This window comes from Eubalaena glacialis, chromosome 8, assembly GCF_028564815.1.
Source record: "Eubalaena glacialis isolate mEubGla1 chromosome 8, mEubGla1.1.hap2.+ XY, whole genome shotgun sequence".
In the NCBI taxonomy this organism is placed as follows: Eukaryota; Metazoa; Chordata; class Mammalia; order Artiodactyla; family Balaenidae; genus Eubalaena; species Eubalaena glacialis.
The window spans coordinates 113,948,392-113,961,646 of NC_083723.1; the positions used below are offsets into that span (position 1 = coordinate 113,948,392).

Genomic DNA, 13,255 nt, shown 5'->3' on the forward strand with positions numbered 1-13,255 from the left:
CAGAGAGCTCACCCGTAAGTTCCCCTTGAAATGTCATTGTTCCAGAGCAATGAATTTTTCACACCGTGCTCCTCAGAGCCCTGGAATTTCCCAGCAATGACTCAGGCAGGGTAAAGTGACAATCTTCTATCTATCATTGAAAGTTGCTATTTGTAAACAACAATTTTACCCCTGTCTACTTTTGCATTTTACAAGTTATTCCTTTCCATTTGATTAACAGTACACGAAAATACAAGAATCATTAAACCTTCTGGCTGCTCCATTCTGAAAAAGAATTTGATATCTTTTTTGCCTGACTTCAACTCTGGAATCTACTGTATTTGGGGGGGAATCTACTGTATTTTAAACGTTTTGAAGTAAACGTTTCCCCTACCCCCACTCCATTTGTACTGTGAATTAAATCGATTCCACCAGGAAGGAAGGTTTTGTTTGTTTTCATTTCTGTTTCTTTTTTCTTTTTAAGTGTACACACAGTGAACCTCACTCCTTTTGGTGCACAGTTTTATGGGTTTTGACAAATGCATGGACGTGTGGAACCACCACCACAATAAAAATACAAGACATTCCCATCACCCCCCCGAAAATTGCTTTCCTCGCATCCTTCACCCCTGGAAACCAAAAATCTGTTCTCAGTCTCTCTGGTGTCACCTTTTCCAGAACCGGTATAATCTTTGATAGCGCCCTTGGCTCTCTAAACAGAATAATAAAGCAAGCCCAGTGGGAGAGGAGGGTTCTGGAGGCCCACCCTGGCATGATCTGAGAAGCTCCAATTTATATTCCAGATTTCTGTTAGCTATTTTATTTGAAAAGAAGAGGTCCACCAACACGAGCACTCGCAGCCACGTCCCCAGGAGAGCGGCACTCACGTTCGGCAATCTGCAGCACTGGGTATCCCAGGTAGAAACTGAACTCCACCACGCTCAAGTTCCTTAGCATTTCGCTCACTTCAGACCCATTCAGAAACCCCTGCGAGCCTCTGACAGCAAAGACGATGTTCACTGGGCCCCGGCGAGGAGCCAGCCTTGAAGACCCCACGGTGATATTCAAGATCTGAAAGAAAGAAATCAGAATAAGCTTCTAAAATAAATTAAAATGTCTAGCCAAAAGCCTGACTATGATTTTGCTCTCACAATTTCCCTCACCAAGTTTTTTTTTAAAGGAAGAGTAATTGGCTTCACACCCTGGTTCCCTTTTGTAATACTCTTAAACCCTTAGTTTATTGAAAATGTTTTTTACATTAAGTGGGGAACGGAGCACATGTATTTATAGTCCCTCCCCTTTTCTTTCCCACCCCAAATCCCACTGAAATAACAACAAGATGAACAAAGGGGAATAAATCCACAACAGCACTGAGAACGGAAGAAAACCAGAGATTCTGTCAAATTACTGAAAGATGGAGAGAGGGTGGGATCATGTTGATACAAACCAGAATGGAGGGAACCGAGACCCCAAACACACACAGGCACAGACCACAGTAGACTGAGAGTGGTCTCCCCCAGAGGCCCCAGGAGGCCTCCACGGCAGAGATGTGCAGGAGCTGAGACTAGGGTGGGCTGCGGGACCATGATCCGGGTCACTAATTAAACACTGAGTGCCAACAGCTGAGTCGGTTGTCTCCCTCCCTTCTCCCTTCCAACTTCACACCCAGGCCAACTCAGAAGTGCTAGCAGCTCCACCTTCACCCCAGGAGCCCGAAGAACTGCTCCCTGAGGAAGATGAGCTCCCTGCCTGAGAGGACCAAAGACCCACCGTGGCGTGGCCCCCTAGGCAGGAAGGTGGGTGGAGTTAACCGCAGTGCACACAAGAGACAAAGAAAGAAAGAGAGGGAAAGAAAGAGCAGCTCTGCCATGAAAAACACACTAACTCGCTCCATCCCCAGGGTACAACCTCCTCATCTCACACGGTGGGCAGGGGTGCCCATGCTGCCTGTCCATGACCACACATTGCCTGGTACCCAGGGCTCCAATGAATCCTCCCATCAGGAGACAAGGCTTATGTAGACACAGACTCCACAGCTGAAGTGGAAAGATGAACAAGGTGCCAAAACTAACCACCTGCTTCCTCATTCCTAGAGACAGCCACCAATGGTCTACAGGTGATTACAGAAACCTAACAGCACGAAAGTGAAGGACCAAGATCAACACAGAACAATGGCAAAGAATGCAGAGAAAACAGCAACAACTTAGTACATGGAAGACAACATATTAAAAATACTAATTAATGTCTCCAGAAACTTTCAAGGAAATATTGTATCATCATTCAAGATAAGCCTGCATCATAACAGGAAAGGCTGCAATGAAAAAAGAGCAAATAAAAATGAAAAAACAATGATGGCTAAAAGAAAATTCAATAGAGGGATTGAATAACATAATGAACACAGCTGAAGACTAAATTAATAACTTAGAGGACAAGGTTTAGAAATCTGTAAAAATAGGGAATTTAAAAAAGAAATGGAAAAAATAAGAAAAATGGAGGGTGAATCCAGGATCACCAAAATGTACTTAAAATGAATTTGAGAAAGAGAGAACAAAGAATATGGAGGGATAAATATCAAAGAAATGTAAAAACATCAGCAGTTTCCACGTAATACATACAAAACCTATCCTTTGATTAGTAGCTATACTCTGTTTTTAGAGTGAAGAACTGCATTTCATGGTATTCCATGAAACGAAATTCCATAATATGAAACACTAGTGTATTTAGGCATTTCCCCCATTGGATATTTAAGTTGACACTTAAAGTTGATATTTAAGTTCTTTTCTGGAACATTCTTGCATTTCCTACATAGGCTCATCTCTCTTCAGCTCACCATATCTGAACTCCCTGGTTACTGGGCTCCTCTACAACGTTCAAATATACTTAGCCTATTCATGCTCTGTGGACTTGATGCCATGGAAAGAGATGATTTCTTTTTTTTTTTTTTTTCACACATACACACTGTATTTTATTTCTACAAGAGATAAATAGACTGACACCAAGCATTGTACATGGATGACCACAACAAAAGCAACAATGATTGCAATTACCAAACACGAAACACACTCATACTGTGTCATAATATTGACATTCAGTCCAGTAATCCTCCACTGTAACAGCTCCTTTACTTTGTAGTGAAAATTGATTTGTATATGAAAGAGATGATTTCTAATCCATGTGAATTAAATCTCCTCTGCTGGAGGGAATTAGTAAGAGTTAAGTGTGCCTTAAACAAAACATTATGAAACTAGTTCCTCTTTAAAAGATAGAGCATCTTGTTCTGCATTCAATGCTATTCTCACCTGCACCGTGAGGTTATACGTCCCCTGGTGGTGTTTTCTCACTTCAGAGAGAGCTATCATCAGGCCTTTCTCGATGCGCTGGGTGAAGTTGCAGAAGCCCGTATCCACACTCTGAGGCACAAATTGCAGTACTGAAAAGAAGGACAGTATCACAGTTCCATGAACAAGGTGTTTCTTTAGTATTAAGTAACGAGGAGAGGGACAAAATATTGTGTAAATCAATGAACTCTGATCCATAGTACAGGGTGAAGTACTATGATGTATTATTATTTTTTAATTGAGGTATAGTTGATGTACATTATTATATAAGTTTCAGGTGTATAACACAGTGATTCACAATTTTTAAAGGTTATACTCCATCCATAGTTATTATAAAATATTGGCTATATTCCCTGTATTGTACAATATAACCTTGAAGCTTATTTATTTTATACATAGTAGTTTGTACCTCTTAATCCCCTACGCCTATATTGCCCCTCCCCCCTTGCCTCTCTCCACTTGTAACCACTAGTTTGTTCTCTATATCTATGAGTCTGTTTCTTTTTTGTTATATTCACTAGCTTGTTTTATTTTTTAGATTCCACATATAAGTGATATCATACAGTATTTGTCTTTGTCTGATGTATTTCACTTAGTATAATACACTCAAAGTCCATCCATGTTGCTACAAATGGCAAAATTTTCATTCTTTTCTTATGGCTGAGTAGTATCCCACTGTGTGTGTGTGTGTGTGTGTGTGTGTGTGTGTGTGTGTGTGTGTGTGTACCACATCTTCTTTATCCATTCATCTGTTAAGGGGTACTTGGGTTGCTTCCATGTCTTGCCAACTATAAATAATGCTGCTATGAACACTGGGGTGCATGTATCTTTTCAAATTAGTGTTTTGGTTTTTTTTGGATACATACCCAAGAGTGGAACTGCTGGGTCATATGGTAGTTCTATTTTTAGTTTTTTGAGAAACCTTCATTCTGTTTTCCATAGTGGCTGCACCAATTTACATTCCTACCAACAGTGTACGAGGGTCTATGATGTGTTATTTATATGTATCATATCATGGAAATGTAGAAAGCCAACTGTACCAAATGACTACACGCAAGGTGAAGGTGACTTGTATCATTTTAAAATGGAAAAATATCTAAGATAATAATTGGAGCATCAAAAGATGCAACACTGCAACATTTCAAATAGAAATAAATTCATTAGAGATGAATTCTTAAGTATTTATGGGTGAAATGACATGATACCTGGTATTGTTTTAAAACACTCTAGCTTACTCAAAAAAAGTTTGTGTGAGATAGATGAAACAAAATTGAGAAAAATGTTGATAATTTTTCAAGTTTGTATGGGCATAGGTGGGCTAAATATGGTATTCTCTCTACTTTTGTATATGTTTAAAAATGTCCATAATAAAAAGTTAAATGAGGGGACTTCCCTGGCGGTCCAGTGGTTAAGACTCCACGCTTCCACTGCAGGGGGCATGGGTTCGATCCCTGGTCGGGGAACTAAGATGCCACATGCCGTGCAGCACGGCCAAAAAAAAAAGTTAAATGACATTAAGGAATCACTGTTAATTTTAGGGGGTGTGATAATGATATTGTGGACAGATGTATGTATATGTATGCATGTATATGTATGTATGTGTATATGTTATATGTGTGTGTATATAGGTTTAATAGTCTTATCTTTTAGAGGCACAGGCTGAAATATTTATGAATGAGACGACACGATGCCATATCAAAATAACATGAGAGGAGGGAGTGTCGATAGGGGTATAGATGTAACAGAAGTGGCTAGGAGTTGAAAATTGTTGAAGCCATACCATGAGTACCTGGGGGTACACTAAACTATTCTGTGTACTTTTGTATATGCTGGAAATTCTCCATAATTATAAAGTTTTTTGAAATTTAAATAAGAAATTTTAACATAATCCTCCCCAAATTATTTTGAAACACAAAAAATAAAGTGAAATTCTATTTACAAATCAAAACAACTATGCTCAATTTTCTTACCCGTTTGAACTTGGAACCTGGACTCTGGCATAAGGAAGGAGGGTTTCACAGCCAAGATTAAAGGAGTCTGGTCACGAACAAGTTTACTATTTATAAGTACATTTATGACTGATATTGCTGTGTAAACGAAGGGACCAGATGTTACCAGAAAAGTGAAGTCAGCGAACAGTTCATAAACCTATGAAAATAAAAAATGCAAAAGATGATAATTATCAAATTTGAGGGTACCATAATTCAAACTTAAAGGAAATCATACTGAGTAGAAAAAAAAGTTAAGAAAATAAATAGTTTGAAATGAAGGGGTATTGCTTCAGAGATAAATAAAATTTTATTTTAGTTATGCCTCTTACATATCCGTCAACTTTCTCAAAAACAGCACAAAATTACAAGAGCAAGGACAGTGAAAAAGAAGAAGAGTCAATAATATGAACTGAATAAGGAATTAAGGAGAATTCAAGGTGTTTTACTGTACTTACCCCTCACAAAAAAGGAGCACTTACTCTACTAAGTAGAGCTGTCCAAAAGAAACATGTGAGCCACATATGTGATTTTTAAATTTCTAGTGGCCACATTAAAAAAAAATAAAAAGAAACAGGTGAAATTAATTTTAAAAACATTTTACTTAAGCCAATATATCTGACATGTCATTTCAATTGTAGGCAATGCAAAAAATTATTGAGCTATTTTACATTCCTTTTTGCACTAAGTCTTTGAAATCTGGTGTGTATTTTGCACTGACAGCACATCTCACTTGGAACAAGCCCCATTTCACATGCTCAACAGCCACACGTGGCTCGTGGCTCGTGGCTCGTGGCTCGTGGCTCTGTTCAGGATGGTGCAGGCCTAGAGCGGGGCTTTCTGAGCTTATCAGGAGAGAGAAGGCACCGGCAGATGTCCAGCAAAAAACATCTAGAAATCTATCTCTATCTCACTCGATGTACAGAAACATACATATGCACTCACTCTAAACTCTAATCCAAGCCCTTCCGTGTAAATAAAGGGAAGCGAGATCATTAGGTCATCACCCCAAACTCTGGTCTTAGAGCCCTTTGTTCCAGCTCTGCCAGCACATCCCCGTGATGGACTAAACCTGGCCTCATCTGGGGTCAGAAGGGGCTTCCCTGGAGAAGCAATGTTTGAGCAGAGATCCAAAGGACGAGTAGGTGTCCACCAGGAGAAGGGAGGGGAGAGAGGAAAGCACATGTCCCACTCCCATTATGATGTGCATTCGACTCGGACTCCCCCACCAGACTTCCATGCCGCAGGCACCCACCTTGAGCTCCACCACACGGTTGAAGTGGCTCCTCAACACCTCTTTGATGGACATAATGATGTACTCCTGCACAGCTCTGCGGGCCAGCACTGCAAATTAGTTCAGTGTCATTATGAATATAGGCAGAGGATCCACGGCCCTCCTCGGTCTCAGCACGGAGAAAAAAGACCCAGCGCATTCTCCTCCCTCCTCCCCTCCACCTGCCCTGTCCGTCCGCTGCATTCCTGCTCCACCTCTCCTGCCATCTTCTCCCCCTTCTTCCTGTCTGTCCCCCATCCCCATCGACACCAATACACAGAGCCAGGTTACTGATCAACCACATGCTGTACATATTAACAGGGCACCGACTTTATGCGCAACTTGCCACTTCTCAGGAGGAACGAGTGGGAGAGTCTGATCAAGGGGCCACAGTCACCAGACTTGTTCAGACATGACATCAAAGGTATTCCAGTTTCATGTGACTAAAGCAGCCGGCAGCTGCAAGGGAAGCTGCTGCCTGTCGGCTGGTGACTCGGACTGCAGGCTGGGGAGAAGGTCGGAGTCTGTGACCCAGTTCAGAGGATACTGAGCCACTCCATGTTCCTCCGCTCCAAGTGACATTTACAGGACTATATAAGAACAAAGTGCCCCCTCTTTTCCAGGAAAAGTCAGAACAGTAAATTAGTAAGAAATGGCAACGGTGGCCCTTACACATTTGCCCAACTAACTGCTTGAACGAAACGTGAAGGCGTTTTGCTTTAACCGTGTCATCTACGCATCCAATGGGTTATGAGCGCCAAAGACAAACATCCTAGCAAACATTTCTAAGGCTCCTTTAAATCTTTCCTTTGTTTCCATTGCTACTAATTTGTAATATTTTGTGGGCGCTTCTTATATGCTGGGCACTGGGTTAAATATTTTATATGCATTACTGCATTTAAATCTTTACAATAACCCAAAGAAGCAGGTGCCACCATCATCCCTGTTTAATAGTTGAGGAAACTGAGGCTTAGAGAAGCCTAACCGTCTAACTGTCCGGAGAACTCAGGGGAGCTGGCAAAGCAGTGAAGCCTACAACCCAGGAGTCGTCTGGGTGCAAAGCCCACACTCTTTGCCACGATGCTACACATCACATAAGCATTTCGTATCAACACCTTTGGAAGATCACCCCAACCAAGAGAAGTGATGCGAAGCAGGGCCTTACCAGTTGTGATCAAATAGGCATCGGGAACCGTAATATCACACACATATGGCGACTTGGTGGTGACCAGCGCTGGAGTATGAACCGTCGCTTCGGAAGCGGGGGTGGTCGCGGGATGAAGGGATGGCGGGGGGAGAACCGTGCCGCCCTCATGGCGATTCTGACTCACGGTTCTGCTGTTCAGGGTGGTGTGGACAGAATTGTCAGGGGCAGCACTGGTGTCAGATGTGCTCAGTTCAGTGGAGGTGTTCCTCGGTAAATCTGTGGGTGTGAATGATGGGCCACGCGTACCATCCGGCTCTGTAGGCAGAGGCGAGCGGATCACCTCAGGAAGAAACGAGGATGCTGATGGCAGGTACCCAGTGCTGGCCACCACGGTGGTGACAGGGATGACTTCAGAGAAAGAGGGTGAGACGGACGTGGGATCGTTCATAGCGCTGATACCACCATCAGAAGGTGTCAGGGTTGAAAAGACAGAAGATTCAGTTAAAACGGGTGTAGTAGGAACCGCAGTCAAAAGTGATGTTAAGTGAGTTTCAGCAGTCAAAATGGGCTCAGAACTGGAGGGCACCAGTGTGGGGACTGCAGATTCATGGGACATGAGTGAAAACTCAAAATAGGAGGTAGCTGCAGTGAAAGCTGAGGTAAAAGGAGCTTCGGCATCTGTGAGTGACACTGTGGGTGCTTTAGAAAACTTTGGAGAACTGGAGGGAAAGCTGGAGAGTAGTGACATTTCAGAGTAACTAGGGAGAAAAGTGAAGGTGCTTAAAAGAAGGTCTGAGCTTGGCCAGAGCTGAGAAAATTCAAGGTTCGTGGAATTGGGAACAGAAAGCTGAGGTGACCGAGAATTGACAGAGTTGGTCAACGGAAGTGTCTCAACCAAGGTAGAAAATGCCTGAGAAATGAAGGTGGACAGATCACTTGACCTCGGAGACGGAGAAGCAAGTACTTCTGAAGATGGAGAGACCCAGCTGCTGAATTCCAGTGGTGGAGTGGAGAAAAAGCTGGATGTAAACTCCCAAATACTTGCACTTTCACGCTGGGAAAAACTGGCAGGTTCTCGGTCAGGGAAAAGCGAAGGCTGTGCCGACAGGTCCAAACTGTAAGACGTAAGAAGACCTGGGCCTCTGACAGCAAGCGATGGTGTGTTTCTGTTTGCTGTGATGGGGAAAGAAGAGTCAAGGAGAGCACCTGGGGTGACCGAGGAAAGCACGGCTGTCACGCTGGATGGCATTACTTGAGTCTCGGCGACAGAGGAGGAGCGAAAAGCAGCAGCGTCAAGTGACACAGGCACAGAGAGGTGGCCTTGGGGAGGGTACACTTGTGCGGTCATAACACTATGCATTTCCCCCTCAGCTGAAATACCGACGCTCGTTGCTGAGATTTCCACAGATGGAGAAGAGAGGGGAACCATCGGTCTTGAGGGGAAAAGTGTATGAAATTCTTGGGGGCCTTCGTCAAATTCAGAGAAGTCCACTGTGACGCTGCTCAGTGGAGAGACGCTGATCACTTCTGAGAGGGTCAGGGACAGGGTCTCAGCACCATCCCCCGAGCCCACGTCCTTCTCCGTGAGGCTCGTTGACAGCACGTACCGAGGCGACACCGCAGTGCAGGACACGCACCACGTGTACGGTCTGAACGAAGACACTGGGCTCCAGACGTGAGTGTCACCCGCACGACTTGGGACCACTGAATGGCCAGGCAATTCTGATGCCTCACTGGAGCTGACGGGAAGACAGGGGTTATATGAAACGCCGGCTGATTGAGTAGAGAACAATCCAGACGCAAGAGGAGTTGAAAACAGAGCCAAATGTGCACTGCTGCTGCCAAAGGCAAGGGCCATCTGGGACAGAGCTGCAGAGCGGTGTGTGCCTGGAGAGACCGTTTCATCCAGACTTCGACCCAAAGCAGTAGTCACGTCAGAGTATCTGTCTGTACCTGCAGCCAGAGCATCCTCTGGAGGCGGTGAGACCTGCCCTGACGGGGGAGGAGGCTGCCGAGTGACGCCATCACGTGGTGGTCGAGGCTCGGAATACTGCGAGCTGAGAAGGAGGGTTTCTGTGCCCTCTGCTCCTGAAGCCGTAATCTCCGGCAAAGTCCTACTTGAAACGTGCCCGTAAGTATCAGTAGGATAAAACACCAAGTTCCTACTAGGAGTTGGAATTATGCCCTTGGAAGTGGGAAAAGCTGACCGAAAAGCACTGAAATGATTGGGGGATTCAGCAGACATTGTTGGTTGTTGCACTGTGTTTTGCCAGGCTGATGTCACTTCCTCATCTTGTAAAGAAATGATGGGTAACGATGGAGTTGGCACGGAGTCTAAGGTTTCTTTGAGCAGCCCTGGCAGACTGAGTGTGACGTATCGTATGGGAGAAACCGCACGGGAAGTGGTCCAGGAAGTCTCTGGCAAAAAGTTATCCATTTCATCATCATCTATGACCTCGTTGCTCGTCACTGACACATAATTTGCCACAAAGATGCTGTGATCTGCTGTACTTTGGGTCCATTTTCCTTGGTTAAAAAAGTTCGTATCAAAAGTACTGGGGGATGGAGATGATCTGACGTGGAGAGAACTGCTTTGCTGGGACCCTGGAGCGGTTTCCGTTAAGGCCACGTGTGCAGTGCTGTGCACGGTGCTTTCCCTTGGCATGAACTCCAAGGAGGATAAAGAAAGGTTGTGCTGTTCCAGAGGGAGCTCATCTACAAAGAAAATAACAGCTGAGTTTAGCTGCAAGGCAATGAAAGTCATACTGCTAACATTTTGTTTCAGACATAAAAATATCCTCAATCAACAGATATCCACTCACTGTGAACAGCCGCGATCACGGTTAAGAAGTTAAACAACCAACTGGAAGCCAGAAATTGCCACAGTTACTGTCAGCATAATACCTGCGAATAGTCGTAAATTTGAGCACCACTTTTACTTAAGCGTGTGTGTGTGTACACACTGACATGTTTCTCTTACTTTCTCACAACACCACAGAATACTATAAATGGAAGAGGCCTTACGGGCCTGTCTTGTCTGTTCTCTCTCATTTATCACATGAGAAAGAGAGAAGGTAACTAAATCAATTACATGATCACCCGGACAGAGGTGGAGCTGGTATCTGCGCATAAGCCTGCCTTGACTCCCAAGCCCATGTCCTTTTTCTTCCATAAGAGTTGGCTCTTACGAGAAATGATCATGACCACTCTGACAGCATCACTCACCACCCAGGGAAGAGGGTTCAGCAGTTTCCTAGTTATAGGACCTTCCACATCCAGACCTCAGACTACCTCCAGGCTCACCTCTCATCATTCCCTGCTCCACTCTCACGCCTTCCCAACAATGCTCTGGCCGAACGAACTACCCAGATTCTCTGTGGCTTGGTGTTTTGCACATTATTCTCTCTCTGGCTGGGATGCCCTTCCCAGGCTCTCCACCTGGATTACTCCTACCGGCCCTGCAGATGCAGCACAGATACTACCTCCCTCCTCAATACTCCAAAGCTGGGTGAGTGCCTCTCCCTAGGTTCTACCTGTCACATCCCTGATCGTGCCCCACTGAAATGAACTGTCTGCTCATTATACTCTGAGATTCTTGAGGACAGAAACTGTTGATCTGTTTCCCCAGTGCCTAGCACAGTGAGTGACATATACTAAGAGCTCGATAAGCATCTGTTAAGTGAATGAATAAATCAATGAATGAATGAATGGTGTCTGAGGACCAAGTTCTGATATGTGCCAAAAGCATCCCATCATCCTCTCAAACTTTCATATTCTTCATCCTTGTGACAGCTGTCACTATCATTTAAGTGGCTTAGGTATCTCCATCTGTAATTCAGGTACACTGTATAGAGAGGCAGGAAATGTGATGGCCCAGACCCCTGATGAAGGCCGAGGGCACAGGTCCTAGAGGAACACTGAAACAGAGAGCTTAGAGGGACACTGGACCAGACAGCCTGATGCTCAAGCATGACTGCAAAGTTACAAAACACATAAGAAATAAGTTATTATGAAAAAGAGTCAAGAGAAACCTCCCCCAAAAGTAAAAAAAAGAAACCCACACAAACAGTATCAGATCTGTAAAGACTTCAGATATTGGAATTACAGGATACATTTTTGAAAGTGTGTTTAATTCATTTAAAATAATAAAGAAGGGACTGAAAACATGAGTAAGGAGCAAGAGGCTATGAAAATGGTCAGAAAGATTTGAAAAACCAAAAGAATATTTGGAAATGAAACAATATAATAATTAAAATTTTTAAACTCAATATACAATATGTAATAAACAGCAATTTAGACACAGCTGAAGAGAGATTTAGTGAACTGGGGGACAGACCTGGAAATTACTCAGAATGTAGCACAAAGAAACAAAAAGAGGAGAAACGTAAAAAAGAGAAGAGGTATGAACACAGAATGAGTCCAACACATATTTCATCAAAGTTTTAAAAAACAGTAATGGAGGGAATTGGGCAGAGACAATATTCAAAGAGACAGTTCTAAGAACTGTCCAAAACAGTAAGAGACATGAATTCTTGAATTCAGGAAGACAAAGAATCCCAAACCAGGTGAATTTTTTTTTAAAAACTCATACCTATACACATGATGATACCATAGAACACCAAAGACAAAGAGAAATGTACAGGCGTTCAGAGAAAAGGAATGGCAATTACACCATGAGATAACTACTTCACAGAACTAGGGGCCAATTGACAATGAAATAACATCTTCAAAGTGCTGAGAGAAGATATTGACATCTAGATTTGAATAAACAGCAATACTCTCCATTTGTTAAAATAAGGACGTTTTCAGATTAAAAAAAAGTGGTTATACCAACAGAAGTCTTTCTAAACAAGGATACATTGATACCTCAAAAGAAAAGGTAATTATCCCAGAGCGAAGATCTGAGAAGAAACAGAGAATAAACAAATGATAAAAATATGGTTAAATCTAAACAAACATTGATGGTATAAATGAACAATAAAACTATGTAATTTGTAAGGTTACAAAAGACATAATATAGAATTAAAATAGCTTGTTACATTGCACAGAAGCTGAAACGGGGGCATCCAGAGGAATCTGTGACTCACTAGCAGAGATGAAAATCAAGAGTTAAGACAAAATTCTATGAACAGATTTTGTGTGTATACACCAAAATCTGTAAGTGATATTTAGTCATATATTTATATAGATGAAATATTTCTAGCTGGTTCCATTAGCATCTGAAAGTTACAAACTTACAGCAGATAGAAGTTGCTTACTTTATTTTTTATTGGCATATAGTTGATTTGCAATGTTGTGTTAGTTTCAGGTGTACAGCAAAGTGAATCATATATATATATATATATATATATATATATATATATATATATATATATATATATATCTCCTCTTTTTTTTGGATTCTTTTCCCATATAGGTCTTTACGGAGTATTCAGTAGAGTTCCCTGTGCTATACAGTAGGTCCTTATTATCTATTTTATATATAGTACTGTGTATGTATCAATCCCAATCTCCCAATTTCTCTCTCTCC

The 13,255-nt window shown here is 42.7% G+C and overlaps 1 protein-coding gene across 2 annotated transcripts in view; it reads right to left on the reverse strand.

The window, feature by feature from the left end:
• Positions 1–13,255, reverse strand: part of KIAA1549 (KIAA1549 ortholog) — a 161,021-nt gene that overhangs the window by 74,172 nt on the left and 73,594 nt on the right. For both annotated transcript variants that reach the window (XM_061198794.1, XM_061198793.1), the window contains exons 2-6: positions 7,744–10,440; positions 6,561–6,649; positions 5,288–5,465; positions 3,279–3,409; positions 867–1,050 (exon numbers count right to left, since the gene is read on the reverse strand). In XM_061198794.1, coding sequence (XP_061054777.1) covers positions 867–1,050; positions 3,279–3,409; positions 5,288–5,465; positions 6,561–6,649; positions 7,744–10,390 — 3,229 coding nt within the window. In that variant the 5' untranslated portion in view covers positions 10,391–10,440. The remainder of the gene's footprint in view (positions 1–866; positions 1,051–3,278; positions 3,410–5,287; positions 5,466–6,560; positions 6,650–7,743; positions 10,441–13,255) is intronic.